Source organism: Aspergillus lentulus (assembly GCF_001445615.1).
Source record: "Aspergillus lentulus DNA, contig: Alt12, strain: IFM 54703, whole genome shotgun sequence".
NCBI lineage: Eukaryota > Fungi > Ascomycota > Eurotiomycetes > Eurotiales > Aspergillaceae > Aspergillus > Aspergillus lentulus.
Genome location: NW_028322115.1, coordinates 3,812,807 through 3,840,480, shown reverse-complemented (window position 1 = coordinate 3,840,480; position 27,674 = coordinate 3,812,807). Strand labels below are relative to the sequence as shown.

The 27,674-nt window shown below is 48.4% G+C and overlaps 11 protein-coding genes across 11 annotated transcripts; 5 read left to right on the top strand and 6 right to left on the bottom strand.

Annotated features, from left to right (window-relative positions):
- Positions 1 to 141: 141 nt before the first annotated feature.
- ALT_7186 (caleosin family protein) lies at positions 142 to 1,155 on the bottom strand (the record flags this gene model as incomplete). The annotated part of the gene is made up of 5 exons (XM_033557277.2): positions 142 to 246; positions 300 to 392; positions 445 to 606; positions 663 to 887; positions 943 to 1,155. The coding sequence occupies 5 exons, from the start codon at positions 1,153 to 1,155 to the stop codon at positions 142 to 144; spliced, it is 798 nt and encodes a 265-aa protein (XP_033413168.2).
- A 425-nt stretch (positions 1,156 to 1,580) lies between these two features.
- On the bottom strand, positions 1,581 to 2,763 carry ALT_7185 (PP2C family serine/threonine-protein phosphatase; the record flags this gene model as incomplete). Its single annotated transcript, XM_033557278.2, has 5 exons — positions 1,581 to 1,966; positions 2,021 to 2,123; positions 2,171 to 2,456; positions 2,523 to 2,632; positions 2,698 to 2,763. 5 exons carry the CDS (start codon positions 2,761 to 2,763, stop codon positions 1,581 to 1,583), a joined length of 951 nt encoding a protein of 316 aa, XP_033413169.1.
- Positions 2,764 to 3,153: 390 nt separating this feature from the next.
- ALT_7184 (uncharacterized protein) lies at positions 3,154 to 3,591 on the bottom strand (the record flags this gene model as incomplete). Its single annotated transcript, XM_033557279.1, has 2 exons — positions 3,154 to 3,479; positions 3,543 to 3,591. 2 exons carry the CDS (start codon positions 3,589 to 3,591, stop codon positions 3,154 to 3,156), a joined length of 375 nt encoding a protein of 124 aa, XP_033413170.1.
- Positions 3,592 to 5,290: 1,699 nt separating this feature from the next.
- On the top strand, positions 5,291 to 6,063 carry ALT_7183 (C40 family peptidase; the record flags this gene model as incomplete). Its single annotated transcript, XM_033557280.2, has 2 exons — positions 5,291 to 6,006; positions 6,054 to 6,063. 2 exons carry the CDS (start codon positions 5,291 to 5,293, stop codon positions 6,061 to 6,063), a joined length of 726 nt encoding a protein of 241 aa, XP_033413171.2.
- A 1,636-nt stretch (positions 6,064 to 7,699) lies between these two features.
- On the bottom strand, positions 7,700 to 8,917 carry ALT_7182 (uncharacterized protein; the record flags this gene model as incomplete). The annotated part of the gene is made up of 3 exons (XM_033557281.2): positions 7,700 to 8,147; positions 8,207 to 8,324; positions 8,383 to 8,917. The coding sequence occupies 3 exons, from the start codon at positions 8,915 to 8,917 to the stop codon at positions 7,700 to 7,702; spliced, it is 1,101 nt and encodes a 366-aa protein (XP_033413172.2).
- Positions 8,918 to 10,783: 1,866 nt separating this feature from the next.
- On the bottom strand, positions 10,784 to 12,238 carry ALT_7181 (uncharacterized protein; the record flags this gene model as incomplete). Its single annotated transcript, XM_033557283.2, has 3 exons — positions 10,784 to 11,039; positions 11,084 to 11,240; positions 11,965 to 12,238. The coding sequence occupies 3 exons, from the start codon at positions 12,236 to 12,238 to the stop codon at positions 10,784 to 10,786; spliced, it is 687 nt and encodes a 228-aa protein (XP_033413174.2).
- Positions 12,239 to 14,313: 2,075 nt separating this feature from the next.
- Positions 14,314 to 15,153, top strand: ALT_7180 (tyrosine-protein phosphatase; the record flags this gene model as incomplete). The annotated part of the gene is made up of 1 exon (XM_033557284.2): positions 14,314 to 15,153. The coding sequence occupies one exon, from the start codon at positions 14,314 to 14,316 to the stop codon at positions 15,151 to 15,153; it is 840 nt and encodes a 279-aa protein (XP_033413175.1).
- A 407-nt stretch (positions 15,154 to 15,560) lies between these two features.
- On the top strand, positions 15,561 to 17,565 carry ALT_7179 (uncharacterized protein; the record flags this gene model as incomplete). Its single annotated transcript, XM_089600197.1, has 2 exons — positions 15,561 to 15,871; positions 15,918 to 17,565. The coding sequence occupies 2 exons, from the start codon at positions 15,561 to 15,563 to the stop codon at positions 17,563 to 17,565; spliced, it is 1,959 nt and encodes a 652-aa protein (XP_089455659.1).
- Positions 17,566 to 19,482: 1,917 nt separating this feature from the next.
- Positions 19,483 to 19,863, top strand: ALT_7178 (YbjQ family protein; the record flags this gene model as incomplete). Its single annotated transcript, XM_033557286.2, has 1 exon — positions 19,483 to 19,863. The coding sequence occupies one exon, from the start codon at positions 19,483 to 19,485 to the stop codon at positions 19,861 to 19,863; it is 381 nt and encodes a 126-aa protein (XP_033413177.1).
- Positions 19,864 to 20,197: 334 nt separating this feature from the next.
- Positions 20,198 to 22,210, bottom strand: ALT_7177 (fungal specific transcription factor domain-containing protein; the record flags this gene model as incomplete). The annotated part of the gene is made up of 5 exons (XM_033557287.2): positions 20,198 to 20,672; positions 20,729 to 21,082; positions 21,149 to 21,322; positions 21,397 to 21,554; positions 21,611 to 22,210. 5 exons carry the CDS (start codon positions 22,208 to 22,210, stop codon positions 20,198 to 20,200), a joined length of 1,761 nt encoding a protein of 586 aa, XP_033413178.2.
- A 759-nt stretch (positions 22,211 to 22,969) lies between these two features.
- On the top strand, positions 22,970 to 23,560 carry ALT_7176 (uncharacterized protein; the record flags this gene model as incomplete). The annotated part of the gene is made up of 2 exons (XM_089600196.1): positions 22,970 to 22,987; positions 23,174 to 23,560. The coding sequence occupies 2 exons, from the start codon at positions 22,970 to 22,972 to the stop codon at positions 23,558 to 23,560; spliced, it is 405 nt and encodes a 134-aa protein (XP_089455658.1).
- Between the last annotated feature and the right edge of the window lie 4,114 nt (positions 23,561 to 27,674).

The window sequence follows — 27,674 nt, the reverse complement described above, 5'->3', positions numbered from 1 at the left end:
GATGTCAAGACATTGAAGACCGCGGTTGGGACGGGGTATGATCTACGAGAAGATGGCAATAGATGAATTCCAGGAGGCATAGCGTGTATACATGCTGCATTTTTGTACATAAATCGTGATATCAGGACATATGTATGGATATCAGTACATCTTGACTGCACCCACGAACCCATCCCCTCCAACGCCATACCCCTGCTTCCAACCTCCCTTCTTCCTCTCCTCGCGGATCTTCCAGAATATCGATCCCTATCGCACGTCAGCATCGTCATCATCACCGTCACTCCTTGCAAATGACGTACATCATATACCCCCCTCAAATCCTCCTTGTAAACCCGTCCATCACGCTGAATCAACAGCCACGTCGTCCCCCATTCAAAGAACGCAGCTCCCCACTACAGTTGTAAGCTTAGCTTCCCTCAATCAAATCCAAAGAAAAAGACCTACCCCAAACGGATCCGCCGCACACCGATTCCCGTGCATCATCTCAAACAACTCCCCCAGTGTCAACGCCCCGTCTTGGTCCCGATCATACTTGGCAAACATATCCTCGAAATGCTGCGGGATGAACCGTCCTTCGGGATCATACGTCCCGCTATCAGAACCATGCTGTATCACTCTCATCAGCGCCCGCTCCATCATTCTTCCGAGGCAAGAAAATTCACCTTAGCTTTGTATATGCTGTCAACATAAACCCTAAACCACAAATCCGGGATAACGGAATGCGCCAACCGCGTCGGATACGAGAAATTCAAATTGATGATCAGCACCGCCAGTATCGAGAAGAGGATATTGAAGCCTAGCTCCCGGAAGCCCTTGTAGGTGTCTAGCGGGTAGATCTGGCCGTCGTGGTCGCGGTCCCAGAAGAGGACGTGTTGTTGTAATGGGGTCTGTGGGAGTCAGTTTTCTGGAGCATTATTTTCTGGGGCTTTGGGAGGGACGTACGTAGTCGCCGTATTTGGCAATGTAGTCTGCGTCGCCATTGGGTTTGTCGATTGAGACGGCGGCGTTGGCGCGCGCGACGGCTGGGTTCGGGATGGATGTTGCGGTGGATGTTGCGGGGGGACGCTCGGATGTGACGGGGCAATTTGGGGCTGTTGTTTGGATTTTGGGGTCGTTGAGATCGGATTCGGGAATGAGGTCTGGGACGCTGGGCATTTTGTGGTTCAGTGTGGGTTTTTGTGCGGTTCAGTGATTCAGATGGAGGAGATTGAATCGAGTATGTTGATGGGGATGGAGAGGCCAATTGATGGCAGTTAAGTATAATACCAGGAGAATCACATGCAAATTGATCAGGCAATCAGGATTTCTGTATTATCACGACTCTCAAGACTCATATCATCTTGTTTATCAGATAGAGAATGACGTTCGTTCCGGTCCAGTGTGATGTCATTTTATAGTCTCAAGAGTGGAGCTGATATCAAACATATGATTCTCGCATATCATAGGCATATACGAATTTATTTTATAGATAGCCAGAAGACAAAAAGTACAATAATTAGCTGGGGTATATTCATCTCTATGTTCATAGTCTGAGAGTTTCTGAACACAACGTATGCTATGCTATGTTATGCTATGCCATGCTATGCCGAATCATGCTGCCTCCCATAAATAAAAGCACATACACAAGTCGCATTATCACTCATCGGCCCTCCTGTCGCCTCCGTCGTGATCTTGCCCGCTACGCCCTCAGCCTGAGTCCCATAATTCCAATGCGCTACGGCCCGATCAAGTATCCTCCGATCCTCCATTTCATCCGTCACCCCATCCGTCGTAAGAATAACGATATACTTTCTGTCCTCCTTGAGTTCAATCCGTGAGATAGCCGGTCGGTTAGACAGTAGATCCCCCTGTTCCTTGTCCGGGTTGAACCCGGCAATCTCCTGCTCGAGCGAGAATGGTTCATCCGCGTTGATTAGCGGCGCTTTGTACTGGAGGTCTCCGAGCGCGCGTGACATGTTCAGGGCGCCTGCGGCTGTCATTTAGCAATTGAAGGCATTGGAAGGGAGAGGAAGTGAAATACCTATTCGCGGGGACCCGAGCTCCCGATTCACGACTCCCCCAGCCTCTTTGATGCGTTCCTTTTCCGCGTCGGAGCCCGGCTTATGTGCTTTCGTGATGCGTTTCTATCATGGCATTAGCACCGTCTGACAAAAAAGTAGGCTAAACTCACCACTTCCCAGCCATTAGGATAATGCTCAGCGAGTAGAACATGCGAATCGCCTAGGTTTCCCACGATCAGAACCCCGTCGGTGAGATCCACTAGGCAGACGGAGAAGGTCGAGCCGGATTTGCCAAACACCTCGTTCCCTGCTTTGAATTGATCGAGGAGAAGGTTGTCCTCTTTCTGGACGGCGTCTTCGATGGCTTTCTCGTAGTTGCCTGTTTGGATGTCGGGGGATTCGAGGATGAGACGGTGGAGGTGTTGTTTGGCGTGGAGGGAGACGTCGGATGTCACGCTGGAGGACCAGATTATCAGTATATACTTGACGATTTCATGATCGCGTGGATACGTCGAGACTTACTGCCCGTCGTAGACTCCGAGGAAGAGGAGTGTCTTTTCTGTCTTGAAAGGAATCTGCGCGGGGAGGAGGATGGTGTACTGGTCTTGTTGCGAGGGTCGAGATCCTAGGGCCTATTTTTCTTAGTTTCGACCGACAGTAGACAGTAGACAGACAGTAGACTTAGGCTTAGGCTTACACTATTTCCTCCCGCATCCTTGAGCGTAAGCTTATCGTCTGATGCAGAACTTGATAGCGGTCCCATTTTGCTGTTTGCTCTAGAGAGTAGAATTGAAGTTGCGCAGTTGCGTTTATTTACGGACAGTAGATGTAGAAATAGTAAAGCAGAAATGCCATCACCGATGCATAAGATCTACGACTTGGTCCGAGCTGAAATGAGCAGGTCTCATGATACGCCCCTTAAAATATCTTGATCCGTCGCTGTCAGATAAAAAAGGAGACTAAAAAAAGAGATAAGAGATACACTACGCAACGGTGACGTCATCCATTGTCCTCCATCGATTATCAGCTTCATCCTATGCAATATTATATTATATTCCCTTACACATATACTACCTAGGTAGATCATCAATCGTCTGCATTCAATGGTCTTAATGTAGTAATGTACATAGTCAACGAGGTAGATATATTCAGCCTAAACCCTAGACCTCCGTGACTTCTGTTCATCCTCCGGCCCCATCTTCCTGCTCCCCGCTTTCTCCACATTCTCTCTCTTCTTCTCTGTCGGCTCGTTGGGGTCATTCTTGATCATTGCATCCGCACTCGTCTGCTCCTCGCCCTCGTGCGCCTCCGAGGGGTGTGCCCTGTGCATCGAGACCGGCGATTGCACTGACCGTGTATCTGCTTCGTCGGAGTGCCCCGCCTCCCTTCCGCGGGCCTTGTTGATAGAATAAGCCTGGGGGTTGCTGGAGATCGGATTTCCAGATGATCCAGATGGTTTTGTGGCAAGGAATCGGACGTCTGATTTCTGTCAGTGCTGGTGGATGAGAGGTTGGAGGGGGGGGGGGTCACTTTGTCACGTACGGTTGTAAGGTCTCAGTGACCGAGAGATCGGAATTCGAATTGGAGGCATTTTGATGCTGCTGATGCTGCTGATGATGATTGTTCGTAGTTGTTTGTCTGATTGGAGTAGATGTGTTGCTAAGTGTTTATATATGCCGGGGTGGGGGATGACTTCATTCGCCGTCACCGGGTTGTCATCCTCCTTGAAGCAGGCACAAGCTTGATGTTTACTGCCTGATCCAATAATGTGGTCAAACAAACTGGCTAGACAGCAAGGGCTTTGAAGGTCTTTACACCTCCCTCAAGACCAGCTTGTAGGATTCCAATCGATCGTGAACGTCTTCAAGGGTACCACTTCCCAGTATATGTCTCAAGCAAAGCAACAGAGTACTCTCCCACGTCAATCCCATCACGCCATGGCGTCTCACCTCCTTCCCCAGCTCATATCGATAATCATCCAGCGCGTCGTTCCAAAACCCTCCGTCCTTCAGCGCATCTAGTACTTCTAAAGGCGAGACATAGTACGGATGGCCTGCCCGAATGAAGGGCTTCGTCCGTCGCTGTAAACGACACTTATGAACGAGTCCATCCGAGAACGGCAGTCGATACACGGTGCAATCGGAGCACGAACACCACTTCCACGGCGACTAGACTTCGTCTTTCCCAGCTTTAGATTTCGGGAGCCCGACTGCTGCTGTCCCTTAGGAGACAAGAGGATAACCTGGATACCATTGAACCTCGGTTTGGCGAGGCATTCGGTGCAGTCTAACTAGCCAGAGAGTCCCCAGGATCGAAAGGAAAGATTAGCTTGCAATGGATCTCGAGTGTCACATCGTCTCTCGAAGATTTACTCAACCACTACTACTGATTAGTAGCAGCTGATTCAATGAAATGAAGACTTGCAGGCTCAGTGAGCCACTTAATCAAAATACGAGCAAGGCTTTCTATTTCGAGGTTGCATTGCCTCCAGGAAAGAGGCGAGAACCTGTTCGACAGAGACCAAGAACTTCAGATCCCATCAGATTCCAGTCAAGAAGTCAAAAATGCTTCGCGTGTTGCTTTACTTAGTTTATCTAGGGCATCGCATTGAATTGCGCACAGATAGTCTCGCTGAATGACTCTCAAAAAGGAATCAACGCAACATGAGGACCTCCACGCACCAGGGTTCAAACAAATACGGATCAAACTAGTTTATTAGGCCAGATTAAATCGCACTAATGGAACATACCCCTGGGGTATTGTGATGGTCTGATCTCGTATTCGGCGATGATTCGCTGTGGGTGATCTGCAGACTAATCTGCAACACGAGAAGAACGAGAAAGATGGCCTTGACGAGTTAAGCTTCAGAGCTTGTGTCCTCTTGGATGCTATTTTTAGATCTATTTTTAGAGCATGCCCTTCTGCTTAACTCCTAATGGCTTCCTACTCCTTCGATTCCCAGGAACACGAACAGTACGAGCCGGGCACTCACAGGACCTTAGTCGATGTAACGCTTCTAAACTTGGCCTCGGATACGATTTTCGGCCCCTTTCCTGGACCCTGAATTGAGAAAACACGAGCGTTCATGTTTGGGCTCTGTGGGAATACGAGATGTGCTCCTTCGGATCGACAGGCTCTGAAGAATCTCATGAAATGGGGAAGAAGCAGCAACAAGAGCTCAATGTCTATAAAAGGTACGATCTGCCCGTGTCTGAGTCCACTTCAACAACAACATCATCAAGCCTCAATCAAAACACATCTCAAATTCTCATCTCCCTTCTCTCACCAAAATGAAGTACCTCACCATCGTCGCTGCATCCCTTGCAGCCATCATTCCCTCAGTCAGCGCCTACCCCATCACTGGCGACGGCGTCAACTGCCGCTCCGGTCCCGGCACCGACCACCCCGTTGTCAAGTCCTACCCCAAGGGCCACGATGTCTCCATTGTCTGCCAAGCCCCTGGCACCGACGTCAAGGGCGACAAGATCTGGGACAAAACCTCCGACGGCTGCTACGTCGCTGATTACTACGTGAAGACCGGTTCCTCCACCTATGTCACCAAGCACTGCGACGGCGGCAGCGGTGGAGGCAGCGGCGGCGGCTCCGGCAGCGGATCGGGCAAGGCCATCGTCGACGCAGCCGAGAAGGAGAAGGGCCTACCCTACGTCTGGGGAGGTGGTGGCTGCAAGGGTCCCTCTGGCGGCGGCTTCGACTGCTCCGGTTTGACTCAGTACGCCGTCTGCCAGGCGCTGAAGAAGACCATTCCCCGCACGGCGCAGACGCAGTACAACTCGAACATGGGCAAGCGGATTCCTCGCGCACAGGCTAAGGAGGGTGATCTGCTCTTCTGGGCTACCGGTGGTGACTGCAGCAACAAGGTTGCCCACGTTGGTATCTTCATCCGGGACGGATGGATGATCAACGCTGCGAAGACTGGTACTCCTGTCAGAGAACAGGCTATCTGGACCTCTTATGGTGGAGAGTCTATCTGCCCTTATGTCATGAGGTATGTCACTTTCTTCGGTACTGTGGATTAAGCTAATGATTATACAGATTCTGGTAAGAGTTCTTGCAACTATTGCATGGGATACAGTGGACATACTGGCAGTTTTGCCTCTCTTCTGATTTCTTTCGAATTGGGCTATACAATTGTGATTAACCGCTTGCCTACTTTCTTCGCACTGTACAAATCTTTTCAATTCTATATAGACGAACCAATTGGTCTTCTTTGATCTTATTTCATCTATTATGCGTTTCCTCTAAAGACAAATGAAATTTGTCCTCAGGCTAAGGCTGTCAGATCAACTGCTTGAATATATTATACATCCTGGAAATTTGCAACACCCTAGTAACCTTGTAAGCAGTTTGGCTCATAGCACAATTCTGCTACAATACTAGCCAACATAATATAATCCAATGGAGAAAAACTATTTCAGACATAGCGGAAACTTCCAAACATCGGAATTCCATGCCAACCGTGGATCGTCCCATCATACCGATACACCACAAAACGAGACCCAACGGTTCAAAAGAGCTAAACAAGCTTCAAGCGAACCACGGTCGGTCTTCCGGCTTCGTTCCGTGGATAGCTATAGGGTTGCCATATAAAGTAAACCAGAACCATGTTATCTCGCCGTCAGTCGAGTGTTCATAACCAGGTTCTTCCCAACGTCTTTTCGTATAAGACCTTGATTTTGGGCTGGTCCCTGTTCTGCATGTCGCATAGTTATATTGCCTCAAATTTGAGCCTAGTCTCATCACATCATTTCTCAGAGACTACGTTATACTGACATAGATGGCAGGTCAATCAGGATGAAATGCTTCTATTGGAGTTGGGCGGGATTGCCAGCAGAAAATCCTAGCATATAAGGCGGCTGAGCTTGGAAACGTAGAGATGGTCCAGTTTTTGGTCTCTGGAGGAATAGACCGCAGCATCAAGATGTAAATGGGCGGACTGCTCTGGAGTGCGCTGAGATGTTAACATGTCAAGTGGAGGTTGCGAAAGTGCTCAAAGAGGCAGCGAAAGGAAACGAGCAACCATCCCGAAGTTTCTTGGAGAACTCTTGAGCAAAGGCTGCAAAACTACCAGATTTGAAGTCAGTGAGCGCAGACCGTCCCGAAATGGTTAGCAATGCGAAAGTGTCATTGACTGGCACGATATTAGCGTCGAAGGCTTAGGTAACGCTCATTGCCTGGGGATAATTACAACCTAAATTATATATCCTGCTGCACAGCCGGACAAGACTTCACTGAGGTGCAGGTATTTGACTCTTTGTGGTTCGCGATGGAGTTCTGACACATACAGAAGTTATAGAAGGGTTGCAGATACTCCAACCGTGTCTGTGTTCACCCGAAGATATGCAGTACAACGGCTGTAGATCTCGGATAGGAGATTTATTCGCCCTTGAAGACATGACGCTCTATAAATGAGAATTGAACAATGAGTGCAGGTTAGTACAGCTGAGCTGGAGGTGCAATCCATTGGTATAAGTCAGAGGGTCTGAACGGGTGGACAACGGGGCTTCCAGTAGCCTTAGAGTGATGGTATCTCCAGCCCAATATGGTCAGGTCCCTTTGAGACAGTCAAGCCATTCCTCCATGCATTGCGACGAATAGGTAGGTGCACGCCGGACGTAATTCTGGTTATTATGACATTAATGTGAAATAGTTTGACATAAGCTGAAATACATGAATAATCGTCACATTCCATCGTATCGTACTAGCCCCTGGATATGAAACTCGGTTGTTTTGAGGATCCCGGTCGGTGAACTAGGCTCGATCGTAATGAGCGCCTCACTGTCACTGCTACGGCGCTTGGAATCCTTCGCTGACCCGACGCAGGTCATGGGATATTCGACGTATTCTCGCCCTACGCTTGCAAAAGGCAGGTAGGGTTGAGGGCGACTCAACTTGCGGTCGCTTGCTCCCAGCTCGTTGGGAGTTGATTTGGATTTGGACCGCTTGCTGGTTACTCGACGCACAATGATATTGAAAAGAGGCGTGAGTGCAGGAATGCAAGCGGCTATAATAATGAGATATTGTTCGACTGAAACCCAGACTGTCAGAGTGAGCGTATCCCACGTATAATCTGTTCTGGCCGACAGTGCCGCCAAGTGGACGGTCTTGATAATAGCAGCCACCATTGCGCTATGCGGTATGACGTTAGAGTACAGCACACAGGAGTTGAGGCGGGAATTTTGACTAACATGATACCAAGCGAGAGCACGAAGCCGAGCCCAAATTTAACCTTCGTGGCCATCTGCAAATCCTTGATGGTAAGGAGAGGATATACCGCCAGAACGAAGTCGCTGAATGCAGAGGCAGCTACAGCGTCCCCGATTAGCAACATCGTTAAAGAGAAGGTCCGTCCAGCCATACGTACAGCCCTGAAAAAAAGCGTAATCTCTCTGTGCTCCCGCTGGCCAGCAGGTGCCTTTGATGTCATTATCCCAAGCTTTTGCAGTGGGTGTGCACTGCCCGTAGATTGTGTAGACACCACCGATATTAATGATAGACAGGAGTATCATTCCCGCATACATGGCTCGCTTATGTTGCTTCACCTCCGAAATAATGCGAACCAGAAATAAGGCGACCGACACCTTCCCCCAATTTGTTGACATGACATGAAACCCCTGGGAAAGCAGCTGGTACTTTACTGAAGCGATCTGTTGCTCGTGTGATAGATCACGCATGTGACGCCCAGTGCCATGCATGATACTCAGAGTTACCAGTACAGTATTGACAGCGGCACAGATCAATGCAAGCAGGATGAATGCATCGTCCCAGCCGCAGCTCCGAATGATGCGCGCACGTACCCAGAATCTGGTAGCAGTGATAAGAACGCAGATTCCGAACAGCGGCCACGAGACTGCGTGGAGAATCCAGCCGCGGTCATCGCCTGATGCGTCTGCCATCATCAAGAACTGCGGTGCAGGACATGGAGGTAGATAGTGTAGAAGTGAAGATCAAGGGCCTGGGGGAGGGGCAGGTGGGTGGGGAGGTAGGTAGATGGCAGAAGAAGGAAATCGCGATGCTATTGACAAAAACTGACATCTTTGCACGATCTAATACGGAGTAGTCGGCAAAGATGTCCCTCTGAGCGAAGATCTTGCTGAGTTCAGGGGCAATGGCTTGCATAGTTTCTCTGCCGTTGTGATCATCTCAACCTTTGCCGAATTGGGTTATGACTTCGGGGAAAAAACCCCCACTTGGGAAATGATTCTCACCGCAGTGGACCTGTCGAGGGATGGCGGTTTGATGTATCGGTTTGAAGAAGAGATTCAGACAATAATGCAACGGATCTATCTTGATTTTGCGACCCTTCTCAGATAGAGCTAGTGGTAAGTGGCCAGTCGGCGTAATATTCTAGAGCCACCCACCGAATCCAACAGTGAGTGAGATGATCCTTGATGATCCTTCCTGGTCTCCCTCATGAACCAGATGGGGAAGTGGATACAGTACGCTTCGTATTCCCTGTTATGGCGGGAACTATACGAGAGCGCCTATTATTGGCCAGTACTGCCATTGATAGCGTTGATGTTTCCTTGCTATGCGAATAAGATGCAAAGAATATAGTGGATAGTCCTGCACGGGATCTGGACCCCAGCAATAATACTAATAATATTAAAGGAAGTCAAACTAGTCCTCCACCCTGTTTTGCATCAAAAAGACCCAAAAATGTGGCAACGACCTGTCTATCCTTTCTCAATCAGAGCACGTGGCCCCTGCGAATGGAGTCTGGCCAGAATGGTCCACCCAACCTTATTCCGCTCCCACACTAATATAAGGACAAGTATTCGCATTCATCTCCCTCGTTGTTTCTCTCAACACGTCTCTGCGTTTTTCTGCGTTTTTCTGCTTTTGGTCTCATTGCGGTTATTGTCGGAATCCAATTATTGTCATAATAGGAAACATTACATCCGCGATTAATTGCAGCTCAGCTCGTCCGAAGTTTAAGCGTTGAACGTATACAGGTAAATGCATCCTCGCAGTAATAACAACAGCCTGCTATGGGAACTCTGAAGAGCTATTCCCAAAGATAGGATCGAAGACAGCGGGATCTTTCTCCAAATTGGATAGAGCGAGAAGCCTTCAATCCATTTGAGACAAGAGGAAGCGCTATACCACCCTTCGCGGGCTAAGTTTCATCCTCGACACGCCGGGTAAACGCTAAATGATTAAAAATACGCATTGCAACATGCATACCAGCCTCAATATGTAGCCGAGAGCCTGGCTTGCACCCCAATCTCTCCGAGGATTACTGACCACCACAATGCCAAGTATTCCTCCATAGGTCCTCCGCAAGACCAATTTAATCGATTATGGATCTCATAGATTCGTTCAAACGTTCATTGTTGTTTATCTAGAATAGCTGGCGTGGCCGTCTGATGCTTGTCATTCCCAAGCTCATACAAGATTCATTTCTAGAGTTGGCATTGACTTGATAGCCCCGTCATGGAGATCTCTTTGAGCCGGCCGGATTTGAGCGCTCATTGCAGGACAATCGTCACTTTGATGATCGAGGCTGTAGTCAACACCTACATACGAGTGGAAGAATATACAACAGATGACCAGTCACTTGTCCTGTTTCTCTCTCTTCATCTGCTTTGAAAGAAACTCTTGGTTTAATCTACTAAGCTGTTGAGTAATCTTTAACAAGTTGTTGAGTTATCTCTATTTATTCCACCAGCTGCCCACTAACATACATTCAAACGATTTCATGTCGCAGAAAAGGTATAAATCTTCCTGGTACTCTGCTGCTTGCATCTCTCGCTCTTCCCTGATCAAAACAGCTCAAGGTCCCAACACTTGTTCTTCCTCGGCCATCCATCATGAAGGTCTCCCAGATAATCCTCACTTCCCTTGCCGTCGCTGTCAGCAGCACAGCCGCCATCAAAATCAGCACTGGCTAGCAAATCAACTGGGACGAGAACTACGCCGTCGCCTGGAAAGAAGGCAAAGACCCGTGTCGTAATGACCACCTCCTTGCCCCCGTCTACCAGAACCCATGCGAGCGCAACTTTGTTATTGATAGCGTGCCTTGTAAGTCTAAATTCTTGCTCCCTTTGTTATGTCGGACTTACATAGTATAGACCACCTTGCGAACTGCGGCACCGATGACTTTGGCCTGTATAGGAGTGATGACGGTTCGCGAGTTGGTGGTTGTACGAGGGTAGCTGATCAGAAGATTGGCTGTGACCATGTCGCTGCGTATGTGCATGATGTTATCAAGCACTGGATCTGTGGGAATTAGATGCGCCCTAACAGAAGCATGAGTAGCCTGGGTATGAAGACAGTTCTGATGGGAATAGTCCCGGCGATTTGCCACAAGACTTGATAAAGAGATGAGGGCGTTGCATAGGTTGGCCTCCGGCCTCCCCGCTAGTACTAGGAAACTTCAGCTGTTCTCTTCTCACGCACTGCTAAGTTATGTAACTATGGATCTTAGCAAGGGTCTTGAATACTATCTGTTTTTGTTATGGTGTCCTTTCATTTACATAAGGTGTAGGATGAGGAGAAAAGTACAAAGGTTTGGATAGCGGCTAAACAGATGACAGAACGAGCAAGAGGACAAATGCACAGTGGAGACAGGGGTGCGAAGGAATATGACTAGAAGTAGATGGTGTTAATCAAACACCCTGAACGTCACTTGTGCCGCCAGCATCTGTTAACCAATACCTCTCAGAAGCATGTATCATATGCTCAGTACACCAGGAGACACGACAAAAAGCTAATACCACGTCCAACTTTCCGCCTCTTCGCCCTGCCAACTAAAACCAAAACCACACTCATTTTCCCGTGCCCTGACAGCTCGCCCCCACAAGCGACCACCAACACCTTGTGAGATCGGAGTTAAGGTCCGCAGAGTTCAAAGCTCAGACTCAATGATCAGCCCGCTCCGCTCAGAGGCCATGCTCAATGCTGCACCTCATGGAATAGAATCCGCGGCCCCAGTTCGACGCACAATTGTCCCCACCGTAGACAACAGTCTGTTGCGCGCCCTTACAGTGCGGCTGCGTGTAAAAAGTGCAGAGGCACTTTCCATTCGGAAACGTGCAGTCGGCGATATTCACGCTGTTGGAGCCGGACCAGACGTAGTCATAGCAGTAAAAGTCGGTTGTTGGATTGAGCGAGGTCATGTAGTTGGAGCAGCCGCCGTCGGAATAGTAGTTGACCTTGAGAGTAGCCGCCGTAGCGGCGGTAATGAAAGTGGCAGTGGCCCAGGGTGAAAGATGCATTTTGTGAAATGGAGGATGGTCTTGATACTATGTGAGACTCTTGCGGGTAGGATGAGAGGGGAGTAGAAACAGTTTGGTAGAATGCTTTGATTGTGAGGCTCCATTGACTGTGGCGAGAGGTTCTACCTCTTATATAGCTCATCCCAATCGCTACTCTATATTGTCTTCACTGTATCTCTGCGTTCTTCATATAGTTCTCCACCGTGTGTCAGCATTACTATAAGTCAGTCAGATTACGGTTGGGTAATAACATCCCTAAAAGGGAAAGGGTCGCATTTCTTAAGCATTATCAATGAGACATGCATGCTAGGATAAGTATTCGACTGAGCGTGTTCTGTCTATACATTGTATGGACGTATAAGAAGGTTAGATGTCTATTTCAATTTAAGTTATGCTTATCATTAACCTTAGTTTGATGACAAAGTCTTGGTTAACTAAGTAGTATGTGAGTCTTTCAACTGCCATTTGATGTGGATCATTTACCGACAGTAACAATGATTTTTTGTGTTTCGTCCCTCTTGATACATTTTGACTACTGTGTACTATCTTCAAGATAATCACTGTAACTGAAAAAGGGCTATACTTCAAGTTTTATCACGTCCAAATCTTCACCGTTCCCTAGCCCTGCTGACCACATCATGACCAATTAATCAATTATCCTCGACTGTCCCAAAAAAAGACATTGTTGCTTGGCTCAGGCTGGACTGTGGTTCTGGTGCCTAAATCGTGTCAGGTTAATGAAGAATCCTGGGCTTGTGTATAAGGATAATAGTACTTCGAACTTTGCTTACAGGCAACTTGAAATACCTTTGATTGAGGACAGACGATGATTCGATGGGCTGGGAAGACCTTGGCGCCGCAGATGATGTACAGATCGCTGTAGGCAGGGTTTAGGAATTGACTGGTTCTATCAGTCGACCTTTGTAACTTGCAAGGAGAACAGTGTATCTTTTCAGTACCTGTGGACGAACCCTTTCTCCTTGACAGCAGCCCCATCATCCACTGCATAACAACGCGTCAAATCGACCGACTTTCCATCATCAGTGTCTTTTTCGCTGGGTTCTGAGACTCTTCGCCTTTTTGCAAGCCTTAGTTTGATAGACATTTCGAGAACGCTGGTAAATTCTGCCTCATAGAGAGGATGTAAACGGTGCGAGGTAATGGGATTGTGGGAGTTGAGCCCGACTTTGACCTAGTGTGCTGTAAGAGTACATTCACAACTTGTGAGCTAGTTGTCACCTTTTCTAGTTTGAACTCAGCCTGATGACCCTGATCTTGCAAAGCACTATCAACAGAATATCATGCCTTTGCATATGTCAGTCTTCATTGTATATTGTGTTCTGTCTAGTACGTTCTTGGATACTGCAGTCATTGTGATAGAAAGTATTCGGTTCCTGACTATGGTGAAACAAATTGCCGAAAGCTCACGCTATCTATGGGACGGTATGTTTCATGAGTCTTCAGCTCATACATTGAAGCAACGATTGATGTCAAGGAGGTCGTCCCAAAGTGTCCCCAGTTTGCGGAACGGGCCACGTAACTGTTTGCATTGTGGAAGATGCGGTCAGGCTCTTTCGGGACAGACAATCTCAGGGACACTGCTGAAGATATTCGCAGTCGGCGAAGGATGATGAAGCGATATCTGTCAGGCATCCTCTGGTATGTACTTCCACATTCTTCTGTACGTCATGGTCAGCAAGGGGCCCGATAATATCTCCGAGGACATAAGCACAAAGATGACGAACACCGTGTAACGACAGTTTCAATATCATCATGGTACGCAGGCATTTTCAGTTGGACCTTATCTGACGTCAAGGGATCCATTATCCTGAACTGTGCATCTCACGCGTGTAGGGTACGTCAATCAAGACTGCTGCCAGTGTAAGCAGCTCGAGTCCCAAATTCCACTCCTTCGCACCGACTGCCACAAAGGAAATCAGTGAGGTGGTACAAAATAGTTCGAGAGGACCTGCAAAAGCTAGGGGTGTATAAAGGTCGGCGCAGGCTACTGGGATGACCAGATTCCAGCACTCCATCTCCAGACCACAATTACGCTTATAAACAAATCCAACAACATGAAAGAAAACCTTCATCTTTGTAAAATCAAGGGAAAGCTGTGCGGTTCGAGCCAGGAACCGGAACAGGAATCTTTCTCTCCTCAGATTTTAGGCTTATACAACTTCCGAGACATTGGGGGCTACGAATTGGCCGGCAACAAAGCCGTGCGAAGAGGATATCTCTTCCGCTCAGCCAATCTGAGGAACGTCTCCCAAGCTGGAGTTCAGGCTTTGGAAGAACACTTCGGTATCAGAAACATCTTCGACCTCTGTTCAGACAAAGTCTCAAACAAGACAGCCATTGCCATCGAAGGCGTTACCACACAGCATGTTCCCGCCATAAGTTGGGAAGAGAGCCGAGAAACGCTCCTTAAACATTTCAACCGGCTTTCTTACGACGTAGTCGAAAGTTTCATGGTGATCTATGAGCACTACTGTACCGTGTCTGCCCCTGCGTACAGAGCGATATTTGCACACATCCGGGATGGATTCGACCTCCCACTTCTTGTTTACGACGACTTGGGAAAGGACGAGACGGGAGTCGTCATTGCAGTTGTCCTTAAGTTGCTGGGTGTGTCGGATGAAGATATCATCGAGGAGTATCACCGTTCTGAGGCTGAAATTGAGGGACTGGTCCCTGAGAAGAGTGCGAGACTTCCTGGTCTGTCTATCTTTGATGGCTGTCCACCTGAGAATTTTGAAAAGCACTTCCTGGCACCAAGAGAGGTCATGAGAGCGTTCCTTGTGTACCTTGACCTGACGTATGGTGGAGGCGAAGGATACTTGAGGTTTCTGGGATTTGTTGATGTTGAGATCGGACTTATCAAGAACAATCTTATTGAGAGCAAGTCTGCGTGAACTCTTTTATATACCTAGGACGCATTAGGGAACTATCCTAAGATGAAACTTCTGGTTCGTTCTCGCTATGGTCAATCCACTTACATGATTTTTCTTTGACCTTTCGACCGGAACGCGCTCCCCAACCCAGCCCATTCATTTGGTCGATCAAACGTAGCATCCTTGACTACTGATATCTGCATATGAGCCATGGTTGATCTGCCATGTCGGCTGCTAAAAGGATTGCGGGATTGCGGAAGTCAGTCGACAACTCGTCATTTTGATAGTCAGATTGGACGAAGCAGGTAAACAGCGCTTAGTCATTCACCAGACCACTTGCCTATTAGATTTGGGGAACACTCTAACATTTGCCTTCAATGAAATATCCAATCACAGGACCCATTCTTTGACGAAGGTCTACAGCTACGATGCCAACAGATACAAAACCTGCAATCTTTAGAAACGCTAAATTCAACGTTGAAGCCCTTTGTCGCCAGGCAAGTGCCCTGCGACAGGGGATTGTGTGCACTTGTGATATGAATCAGCGCCCAGCTATGGGAAGTTTCAACTGGGCCATATTCGTCTCGTTTGAAGATGGGATACAATGGGTGCTACGGTCTCCCCATAATCTGGCCGCTTCGTCGGAATTGAGTTTGAAGCTTCTAGCTAGCGAGGCTGCTACTCTACGATATCTCAGGTTGAAGAGCGATATACCAGTACCGGAGGTTTATGGTTACAGGTATGAGATTTCTAAGTTTGAATGTTACCTCAGCTGATTCTACAAGCTCTACGCACGATAATGATATTGGAATCCCATACATTCTGATGAGCAAAGCCCCTGGTCGGCCGCTGTCAGACACATGGAAATTAGCAGCCTCGAATCATCCAGAGCTAGCTGAGCATAAGAAAGTCAAGGTTCTCAGTCAATTGGGCGCCATCACTCAGAAGCTTCTGCATGTACGTCTTGACCGGATTGGCTCTCTTTTTGAGGAAGGAGGTGCTTTTGAAGTGAAAGAATGCCTTGCACGTGGCCATGTATTGCACCAAAGGTATACCTTAGAGGATGTACCTCGCGGCCCTTTCTCCTCTGAAACACAGTTTTATGACAGCCTTGTCACTGCGTTTACACAGCATGCTGAAGTTCTGCCGCTATTACACCATTGTTTCACCGCACCAATCCCCTCTCGACGTGACTACGAATCTGACGCTCAACATCGAAAAGCGTGCGATCTATGGAATGCTTTCGTGGCAGTTGGAGAGAAGTGTGAATCTTCTGAGAACAGGGTCGATTACGTTATTGCCGGTGACGCTCTCCGGGATATGATAGAAACACTCGATTTACGAGGTCCCTGCTTGGGAGGCTTCCCACTATGGCACCCAGACTTGAGTGTTAACAACATCTATGTTGACGAGGATTATAACATAACATGTATTATCGATTGGGGATTTTCTTCATCTGTCCCGGACGCAATACTGTTAGCCCCACCTGGACTTCCACAGTTCGGGGACGAGTTGAGTAAAGACCTCATTGCTTCTTTCCGGGACGGGTTCAAGAGCGCTCTTCTGCCAACAGTCGGGCGCAAAGCCGATGATTATTCCAGCCTCAGAGCGTTGCAGCTTCTACAACAGAGTATGACATCATGGTGTCTGTCTCGGTTTCTCAGCTTTGATTCAACCAATGACTATGGTCTTTTTGCTACTCTCTGGGATACAGCCTACGGTCCTGAAAAAGACCTGGCAACTTGGCTCATTCAGCAACGATCTTCTCCTCGATACAAACAATTATACTCTGAGGCACAACAGGAAGATCTACCACCACAAGAAATCCGAGAAATGGAGCAAAGACATCTCCGAGGCAATGTCATGAGGAGTACCATTGCCCGAAAGCTGACTTTGAGTTCGCAGTGGAAGTCAGAATATCGTACTTCCCCCGTTGGGCAACCACAGCTCTACTATGCTTCACACCCATCGGCATTGGTCCCAGCTCCCCCTGCTGCGGACTCTTTGCTACCAGCGTCTAGAGGTCATAATCACCTTGGAGGCGACTGTATAATGCAGTCTGCCCTTTTACCTCCAGATGCCCCAGCGGAGTCGGTTGCTTATACACGTACCCAGTATCTGTCAAGCTCCTCTTCCGGTGCTTATATTGGTGCTTGGTGTCCAGACCCCTCCTCTAATGAGCTACTACCGACATATGGGAAACACAGAATGCTGGATCATAGTCTATTAAAAGACTTCTCCCCTGGAGTATCTGCCCGTCCCCACAGCCAGGTTAATATGGATCATGCGCCCTCAAATCCTCCGCTACCAACCGTCCAGGATGACCATCAAGTCAGTCAAAACCTCCGGAGAGAAAGCGGGTTATTTGTAACAGATGCAAGGTTGTGGAAATGGCTGTTAAGGGTTATTGAAGAAACTGAGGACACTGCGTGATCGCTGGGAGGAGGCTTTTCATCATCATATAACGGGGTCGATGCTTCTGTAATGCTACCGCTAACACTTATGACATTAAAATCCTCAGATAAATTCCTCATCATTGGGAAAGCCTGCCCAGCGTCCAACCCAGGAAAACACTCACTAGACTGAGGCGTATGCCAGCTCAACCATCTACAAAGACCCACGGCTGATGAAGTAGAAGCTATACCCGATGTACAGAATAATTGAGTATGCCATTGCTTCGTTGTTCCTACATGAGTTGGTGCTTTCATCTTCCAACGTGGAATAGATCTGAAACTGTTTAGAGATAACTGCTTAGGGATGAAGATGTCTTACTACTCAATTACCTCTCCACCAAGGTGCTCATTTCTGATCGTCATCAACGGCTGACGAGCATGATGGCAGCCTCGCATGAGTTCATATATTCTTGCACGGATAACAGTGACGTAGTTGTCCGTATCTAGCTTCAAATCGTAGACCAATTTCCCTGGAAATATCGGGGAATCAACTTTGGGGTATGGAATTAGTTCGTACGCCTTTCGCTCCTGCAATTTGTCTAGTTGCTGACGCCCATCCCTCCCAGATGATACACCGAGCCGCCCATCACGAAAGCAAGCCACAGCAGCGGCCTCGAATCATCCAGAGATCCTTGTCCGGGAGTAGACAGGGGTATGACTTCGAGAATCCTACTTTGAAGAAATGGTAGGCAGAGGGGACCCCTGTGTTTTGACAAAAGGTCGGGTTCCTTGAACGCCAGACTGGATGGAGGTACGAAGGAGACAAATCCTAAAGGACTCGGCCAGATATGCAAAAAGCTGAAGAGGACGTAACCCACCAGTGTCGGGCATGAAATCCCAGATTCTCCAATTAATCTGCAGTCAAAAACCTCGCCGCAGCAGCTGGTTCCTGGTAACGTTCGTCGCCGCCGAGCGTAATCCGTGTGATCTTGTGTATCCACTCCTTCTCCCTGTCAGGGTAGTTGGTTGCGGACGTGCGGTACTCCGAGAAGAAAAAGATGGAATCTTGAGGCGCTATAAACACTGTGCATAGCTTTGGGTGGGGATCTAGGTCACTGAGGGCGTACAGCTTGAGACCACCCACGCGATCTCGTAGGTCAAAGGCTTATTTGGCCGCTATTGCGGACCGCCCCTGGTATTGACTATAGCACCGCTCGTCCGACCACTGGTATGGGAATCGGAGTTTGTTCTTGATAATACGCAGCTCACATGAGGGTTTCGACAGGAGGGAACAGTTGCATTGGGCTTTATTCACTGCTGAGGACCTCATCTTCCCGTTGGGAGTGGCTTCGCAGAAACCGCCAAGATTGGCGGCGCCAGTGTTTATTCGACAGCTGTGTCATGGCATTCTTTGTGGTCGATGTTGGCCACCTGTAATTGGGAAGAAAGGCGGCCTGAGATGCTGTAGCAGAAGATCTAAGCGCAATATATATCGCTGAGTTCTTGGGTTATCAACGCATGTCTCACTATATGAAAGGAGGTAAAGCTCCGGAATTTTCCCTTTAGAGCATGCTTTATCATTAAATGCAGCTATCCAGTCCGCAAAGAGGGAGTATATTGAAAGAAAGTGGATGTTGGAGGTTGAGAGAACAAGACCCCCGACGGGAGCAATCAGCAGGGGGAAGTGGTAGAATCACTTCCAGAGACAATCAAGCTTTTAGTGAATAATTTGGCATCTCATGAATGAGCTTGATCCACTACTCGCATTAATTAGGTTCTCCGCTTCACTATCCTATTAATGTCTGAGGTAATGTGAATACGAGGCTGATCGTCTTTTTATATGCGCGATTTTCCTTGACAAAATGCCTCATCCGAAATAAAGATAAAAGCAATCTTCCTCTTGACTAAACCTGAAATCATTAATGTGTATAATCGAACAAATTCTTTACTATGTACCATGCCTCCATCTAAATCCCAAGACAACACCCCCTCCTGCTTCACCGACACCCACGGTGTCATCACCACAACAACCAACGACCTCCCCGGCTACAAAATCACCAAAGTCCTCGGAACAGTCTACGGTCTTACCGTCCGAACCCGCAACTGGGGCACTGATCTCGGCGCGATCGTGCGCTCGTCTGTGGGCGGCGAGCTCCGTCCATTCACGAATCTGATGTATACGTCGCGGAATGAGGCCGTCGAGCGACTGGTCGGAGAGTGTATGGGACGCGGCGGGAATGCCATCGTGGCGATGAGGTTCGATGTCTCGAGTATTGGGGCTTGTTCGCAGGTGTGTGCGTACGGGACTGCTTGTGTGGTGGAGAGGATTGAGGGGTAATAGGGTAGGTTGTCTTGCCTTCGGTGATCAAGGAGTGGTACAGAGTTTGACTCGACACTGAAGGGCTTACTGGTCGAAACTTCCTTGCGGGTCTCACCATCAGAAGGCCCAGAAGGCCCTGTATAGGTATATGGATTAATGGGGTTCTTCATCTAGTTCCGGCGTACTCTCAAATTGAACTACGAGATTGTGAGAGAAGAATACGACAAAGGATTGAACAGTGGCTCATCCGGAGATTGTCAGCTTTGAGACTTCATTAACGGAACGAGTAAACTGAGTTTGAAAATCGGTGACGATACAGGACTTAGATCCAGTCTTGCACTTCCCACGGTGATCAGACCCAAAACCTCTGAGCCAGTGCACCAAATCTCTCATCATCCTCTGGGCCCCATTTCAAATCCTGAAAGTCCCTGTACAGTGGAATGGTTTCCGGAGGTAAAGTCAAACATGACTGAAGTGCGAGATGCTGCGTAAGTCGGAGGAGACCCTTCGAATGCTCCCATCGTCGGGCTGATACACGCAGTGCAACACAGAGGCTGACGAACGCCTCTTTGCTTTCTGGTGTAGACAGGTCCTCCAGCAGAGTGAGCAGCGAGATTGTTATCCACTGGCTGAGGGGCGCAGAAATACGGTCCAAGCCCCATAGTCGTCGACGAAGTTCAACTAGCCGAGCTACTTCCTGTGCCGCGTGAAGGCGCATGGCTCGGGCTCTCGCATTTGAGGGGGTACTAGCATCGCTCATTCGTACACTTCCGAAGGACTTCTGCGAAAAGCCGTACAGTGAGATCATGATTGTGTGGTAGTATATGCTATACTCAATGAGTGACACGTAGGCATTGTCAAGGGTCCAATTGATAACACTCACTGGGTGCCGAGGACCTGCGGCGAAGACCTTTCTGTATCACTCAGCCGCATGCAGGACGGTACATGGGCCTTCCAATCTTCAAGGCGCTTGAATGAGGCTTCGACACTTTGATCTACAGCCTCGGGCGATAGATACTTCCAGCTCTGGGAGAGCAATAGACATATGTCGTTGACGATCAGAGTCAAGTTGCAGAGACTGTTGATCAAGCACGATTCATGGCTTGTAGTAGCTGGCTGGGAATTCGGATATGGAGCCCACTGCTCACCCGCGTGACCCTCAACATGGAACACCAGCGGACGCGCACATTGCGGAATCCCAATCAGTGGCCGGCGCCGGTAGGTGATCAGATTTTCCCTAGACGTTGCAATGACTTAGAACCGCCCGGTCTGACGTGAGAGTGCTCGATCATCCCACACTCACAAAAGAATATTGTACACCCCCCAAAGTGCTATGCTACAAACATTGTCATACTGTTGCTCATTCCCGCTGGGTTTTGGCGAAGCAGATGTCCTAGAAGTGGAGAAGTTGCGTAACGCGTCCACTATTCGGTCCTCATACACTCGAGCTAGATGGCTGTTACCGAACGTACACGTGCTATCAAAGGTTAGACGCAGAAAGTCTAAACAGAGAACTTGCGGGCGAGGATAACAAATTATCGTTCTCGTTACCATCTCCATAGAACGGCTAATCCCTGAAGGGTGGTCAAGCTGAGTCGCCCCTCCTCCTCATGGAGCCTCTGTGCTTGCTGATAAAAGCATTTAGCCAGGGAATGAAAGCTGTCGTTCATGTAGCTTCCGTTTTCGGAGTGAGAATCATCCAGTAGTGCCTACGATTCCATCATAAGGATCATCAAACCACGGAGGATACCAATGGATCACTCACGCAAGCGTCGGCTAATATGGCGTTCACCAAGAAGGGTGAGCAGTACTGACACACCACATTCCCTGCCCGCATGTCTCGCACGAAGAGGCTGCGGTCAATACACGGAAACATGGGATGATTCCAAGTAAACCACAGCGAAACGAGCTCCGAAACAAACGCACTGTTGCACTGGATCACCGTCCACGGCTTCGCGGGAACGTTGAAACAACGAGGGTGAGTGACCTGCTGTGCCTTCCGTGGCTCAAAGGCTGGCCCTTCTACGTCAAGAAGAAAGTGAATTTGACGCCGAAACTCCGTCATCTCGGACGTGTCCTCGATTGTACCCAGTTTCAGATGGTCTGTTATATACTCGCGAATTTCCTGCAATGAAGCGTGACTCCGAATCATATTCACAAGGTGAGAGACATGGCGTTCATTGCTACCGCGAAGTGCGCTCACGAGCTGAATTAGAAGTTCTTGGTCTTGCTCCATCATTGCTGCCTTGCGCTTCAGAGCCCCTTTTCGTCGTAGATCATTACTTTCGTCAACAACGCATTCGATTGAATTTTCGAAACAGCGTGCACAAGGCCGTCCACTGTCACACTGCGTCTGGTCAGTCATGGCTTCAAGCAAGTCGATGGAAGCTGATAGGAGGGTATTATTTTGATCACCAACTGATAAAATTCGGCGCCTGAGTCAGAGAACTCGTAATTACCTTTTGTTTTCTTTCCCGGCATGCGACACATGCTCTTGTCTGCTTTCGCCTTGGTGGTAGGGACATTGTGGCTTAGATTAGGTAGTATAACCAAGAAACAGCATGCATGTGTTGAACTTGTGAGAAGTTAACGCGTAGTTCGTATGGACCGGTGGAGTGGCTGACATGTTGGGACTTGAAGTTGGAAAGATGGAAATAGAATCAGAATTGGGACATATCATTGTGGCAATGTGGCTGATGTGTGACTGTATTTGCCGCAGCTCGCCCCAACATGGATGGAAGAGGTAGATTGATAAACTGCTTGAAACCAAGACCCCCTAACAGCTCCAAATGGCAATAGTTGGATGGGTGAAATATCCGGTGCATTATTGTGGCCCGCAGATCATTGCGTCAGTCATCCTAAAAACTTGGAGCTGACAGCTGAGACCAGCAGCTTGAAAACTAGTAGATAATACGTAACAACCAATCACTTTTAGGCCCCACAGCCCTCATTGATGGGATACGAGATATAAGTCCATGGCTGTCATATGCCTTCATAGCCACTGGAGAACGGCTTATTTGTTCTTATGTGACTCCGCATCTGCTGCGTGTCTTTTGCTGTTCAGAAACCGATACCTCTTCAGGAAACTCACCCTTTCTTATGATCTACCCATTTTCTATCCGCAATGTCGGATCCCTTCAAGGTTCGTTACTTGGCTCCAGCGTCAAGCTCAGATGGTCCAACACTGCCGGCGAAACACACATTGAAATCCATTCGATCTCGTCGTAACGCGTCCTTGTCATGTTCAGCATGCAGGCTTCGAAAAACAAAGGTTGGCGATTTGAAAGTCAATAGGGTGGCTCCTGTTTCTGATGACCGCTTCATATAGTGTCAGGGCGGACCTCCATGCGAAAACTGTGTGAAATACAAAACGGAATGTCGGAGGGAGGAAGACAAAGATGGCCGCCGACAGACATCCCTGAAACGAAAGCTTATCGAACTTGAAAAGGACCGCGATCTTCTCGTGCGCCTCCTCGAGACCATTCGCGACGAAGAGGATGTTAAAGTCACGCAGCTGCTCAATCTCATTCGCAGCAATGTTCCGCCGGATGAGATTCGACCTTCCCTCGCTGATGGGAGACAGCGGTCGAAACGCCGAATCTGCCCCGATACTAGCCAGGTTATAAATGAGGACATTTCGTCTGCGCATGATTCTATTGAACCGCGGACTCGCCGCAACGTCATGGCAATAAGAAGCCTCTGTAACACCACATAATGCCGCCTGCTGAGTTGGGCATCGGTTACTTGACGATGAGCTTCCTCGAACCGACTGCTTCAGAACCTTGCACCAATAAAGAGAATGACCAGGGGATGCTGTCCGCCTCAATTCCGGCACATACAAAGTTCTTACTTCTTCATTGACAGATTAAGGTCATGCCGGATTCATACTATTGCCAAAAGTTCAGTCTGAATTTGCGCACGACACATTGAACCCTCGGTGACTGGCCAGAGCCATGAATGATCCTCAAGTTCGGCATTAGAATGGCCTGTCGCGAAGTTTGCTAAAAGCAGCGGATCCTGAATCTTGCAGATTTCACGGGTATTTTGTGGCACATGCCCCTGGTATCTGCTTCGTAGATCGTCCTATTCCATTCCCTCCGTCGATAATCCTTCAAGATGAGTTCTTGATCTCCTATAGCCCATCAACTGCTTCTCGATAAGACGAATCTCACGGTTCTTGCGATTGCGAATGACCATTTCAGGAAAACGTGTGCTTGCGTCATCAGCAGGACATTCTAGCTACCGATATGGTCAAACGCGCCTCCTTCTGAAGCTTAGATAGAGTGACCCAAAGCTTACGGGCTGCGACGACCATTCCTTCCCAAAGTCTTTCTTCGCTCATGCACGGAGTAACGATGACACCTTCACCCTGACTGGATCCGGTGGAGTAAGGATAGAGGCTTTACAAGAGTGATCAGCCAAAGGAACTGGGGGTGGAATGGTCCCGACAATAGGGGTCAGTACGGAGTAGCGTGGGCATAAATCCTTCACTGCTGTCTCGAATATTATTTTTGCAATGCTTTCAGCTCCAGCCCGCTTCAGGATAGCGTTCTTAAGCTTCATTGAGCCTGTGGTCAGACCAAGAGTAGTTCATAGGGGACGAGGACGTCTCCACCGAGAATGCGTAATGCTGTCCCAAGCAGCCGCTTCAATTGTCCATTGGTCGTCTATTGGGCCATCGCCGCTCCTGATGAACTCTTCTTCCGGGGGTGACATTAGAGGATTAGTACCACGTACCTCCTTTGATTTCACACTCAAAGACTTGGGCTGCTCCTTCGCACCGACGATCAACGAAGGAACGGAGTCTAACAGCCCGCACTATCGCTTTTGGAAATCGGGACGAGACCAGATCTACAAGACTACAACAATTAAATCCAGCTAGAAACTTTCGGCTTCTAACCAAACTCACAAACAACCATTTAACCGCGCCCAAAAAGGCAGATCGGGGAAACGGCCCTTTCTCTGCACGGGCAAACTCTCCACCTTTCTCCATTCGAAGCGGGATCCAGAATCATCCGGCGATTAACCGGAATCTAGGCGTCTAGGCCATTCACCGCTGATTTGAGTCAAAGCTGGCTGAGATAACAAAGGTCGAAAAATCTTGATCCTGCTGGATGGAAACTCATGGAAACGCCACAGAGCCATGGTGGTTCTCATCGTAGAGGGTCGGAGGTTGATGGCTTGGGTTGAATTATGGAAGTGGTTGGAACTCGAAGGATAAGATTACGGAGTACTTGTTTCCAGCATCGTCTCTGCTGTTGGAATCAACCGACACGCGTCTTGGTCGCTTGGATCGGAATCCTTCCTAATCATACACAGGACAGCCAAACACATTGCACTCCAGAGTCGCAGAAACCGGATGGAAACAGTCGGAGATGAATGGTTCTAGTTTGCGCATTTAATTATTATTATTATTGCATTTGAGAATGAATATTAATATGTTATCATTGAACAACTTGGTAGTTTCTCTATCAATGGCAAATGACAACCTATCCCGAACTCGAGACCTACACGTGGAATAAAAACAGCGGAGACAGCGCTTGGTCGAAATCCCCCCACGCCGTATATATCTATCTAGTCCATTCTTCGCCATATCAGTCAGGTCAAGCGAGGCATCATCCTCCATTCTTTGGTGTACGGAGCAGCTGGGTATGATCGCCATCCCACTTTCACTATCGGTAACAGTCTCCATCATCCAACCCCACTTTCACTTTTGGACACAGGGAAATAGAACGTCTAGAAATGTTCTGGAACATCCAGAACCCTGCTCCCACCTTCATAACACATACAATCCCTACCAGCGGTTCCGTCTGACGCATGCTGTCCTCTAAACCCACCATCCATGAGAACAGCTAAGTGCTCCTCCTAAGCACCTATATACCGTGGGCCATTCCTCTTTTTTAGTGGTCTGAGCAATCCTGTTTCATCAGTAGGTGAACTGCGTATAGAGGTTCTCTGGTATTGAAGTGGGAGATTAGCTGCCCAGAATCAGGGGAAATGATGCTCAACAAGTGCACCCAACATGTATCTACAGTTCTACAGTGCTGATAACTAATATAGCGACTAATAACTGATACTCCGTATAGCCGATGTAAACCAATGTACGAGAAGTAATGAATAGCTTGATTGGTCTTTAACCTGCTGCTATGAAGCTCTTTGAACGATGAATCAGGAGGCTAGATGAAGGCTACTTGATGTACAGTTCAGTCTCAGTCCTCTGGATCCTGGGCCCTGTGCGCGGAGCACAGTAAGACCATAACCACCAGTTGATATTCCCTTTGTCTCGCTTAACGTCGGGATGCTTGAAGCTTCACCCCAGTCGCGGTTACATGGGCGTTTGAGGTGTGCTTTATCTGAGCCAACCACGACTCGTGTATTCTTAAAGATGTGGCAGTGTTCGTATTACTTTATAGATAGTTGATGCTATATAAATGCTGATATCGAAGCATCCAGAAGACGCCGAGTCAGCAGTCAGCCTTATGGGGATTCGGTGGGTTTCGGGCGATGATATAAATATCTACGGGGTACTCCACTTCGTACTCCATACGGAGGATATGTGGGTGAGATTGGTTCGGCGTCATCTGAGACAGCATTATACTAATGTAACTGTTGCTGACGGATGGTGGTCTGACACATAAATGACTAGAATTAAAGAGTCCCATTGAACGATAGCACAGTAGTAATATGTCAGCTTTCTTAATACTTCCCTGGTCGCTCGTATACTCCAACGCGATTACGCCAGCTGAACAAGGTGTTGGATGACGAGCACCACCTCGCGATACATTTCGGAATTCGGTGGTTTTACACATGAATGAAGCTGTTTGCCACTTCTTCAGTTGTCAAGTGGAATAAGTGATGTCGCAGGAGTATTCGGTTCTCCGGAGCACCCTCTTTTATCCGATGTATATGCTTACCTCGGTTGATACGGCTTGAAGGATATACTACGGAGTACTCCGTAAAGCTACTTGCGAACCAAACAAGAAAATATCGCCCGAGTCGCGATAACAGTCTACGTCAGTCAACATCAAGATAGTACCTCAGCAGACAGCTGACGGGAATATTTCGGAAAAAGGATGCGACCGCTGGACATCATCACTGCCATCATATGAACAGGACCGAGGCATCGACATTATCCTTAATGACGAGTGTGGCTGGGCGCACCCAATAACGATGACCATCAAGGAGTAAACCAGGTGCATTATTGCTATTACTCCAGTCGATATCGAAAAAGGTCCATCAGCGCAGCTTGCACCGGGAGTCGCCGACTGTGTTCGCCACATATCTCCCATTTCCCGAGATCAGGTGGAAATACGATTAACAAGATGATCCATCCAAGCGAGTGATCGTCGGGGGAAGCTGCAAGAAAGTGATTCTCGGTCCAAGCTTTTAAGTTATTAGTGAAATAACCTGGGATTTGGAATCCGGGACCCTTTCGCGGACGGAAGGGATCGCGATACTTCCGCCTGCTCCTGGGAACTGGGCCTGTAGCTCGAGCTGGAAGCAGCTTCCGCTGCGAGGAGGTCCGTTCTATGTATCCTCTTTTCCTGGTTTGGGAGCGCCTTGCACGAAGTTGGAGATCCGTGCGGCGGAAATACGTACTTTGTCTTTCTTTGGAATGTACGGGGTAGTGGTAAGTTGGTAAGTGGTAACTCTGGGGAGTGTGGAGAGTGGGTTGATTCTGGCTTGTCTTCAGACGTGAGGGAGAATACCTTATGAATATGATGTACAGAACACAGACGAGACATACATACTCATGTACGCACTCCATGGACACCTAGTCTACCCCATACTGGCCAGAGCTTGAGCTTGAGCTTGGACTCCTCGCTCGG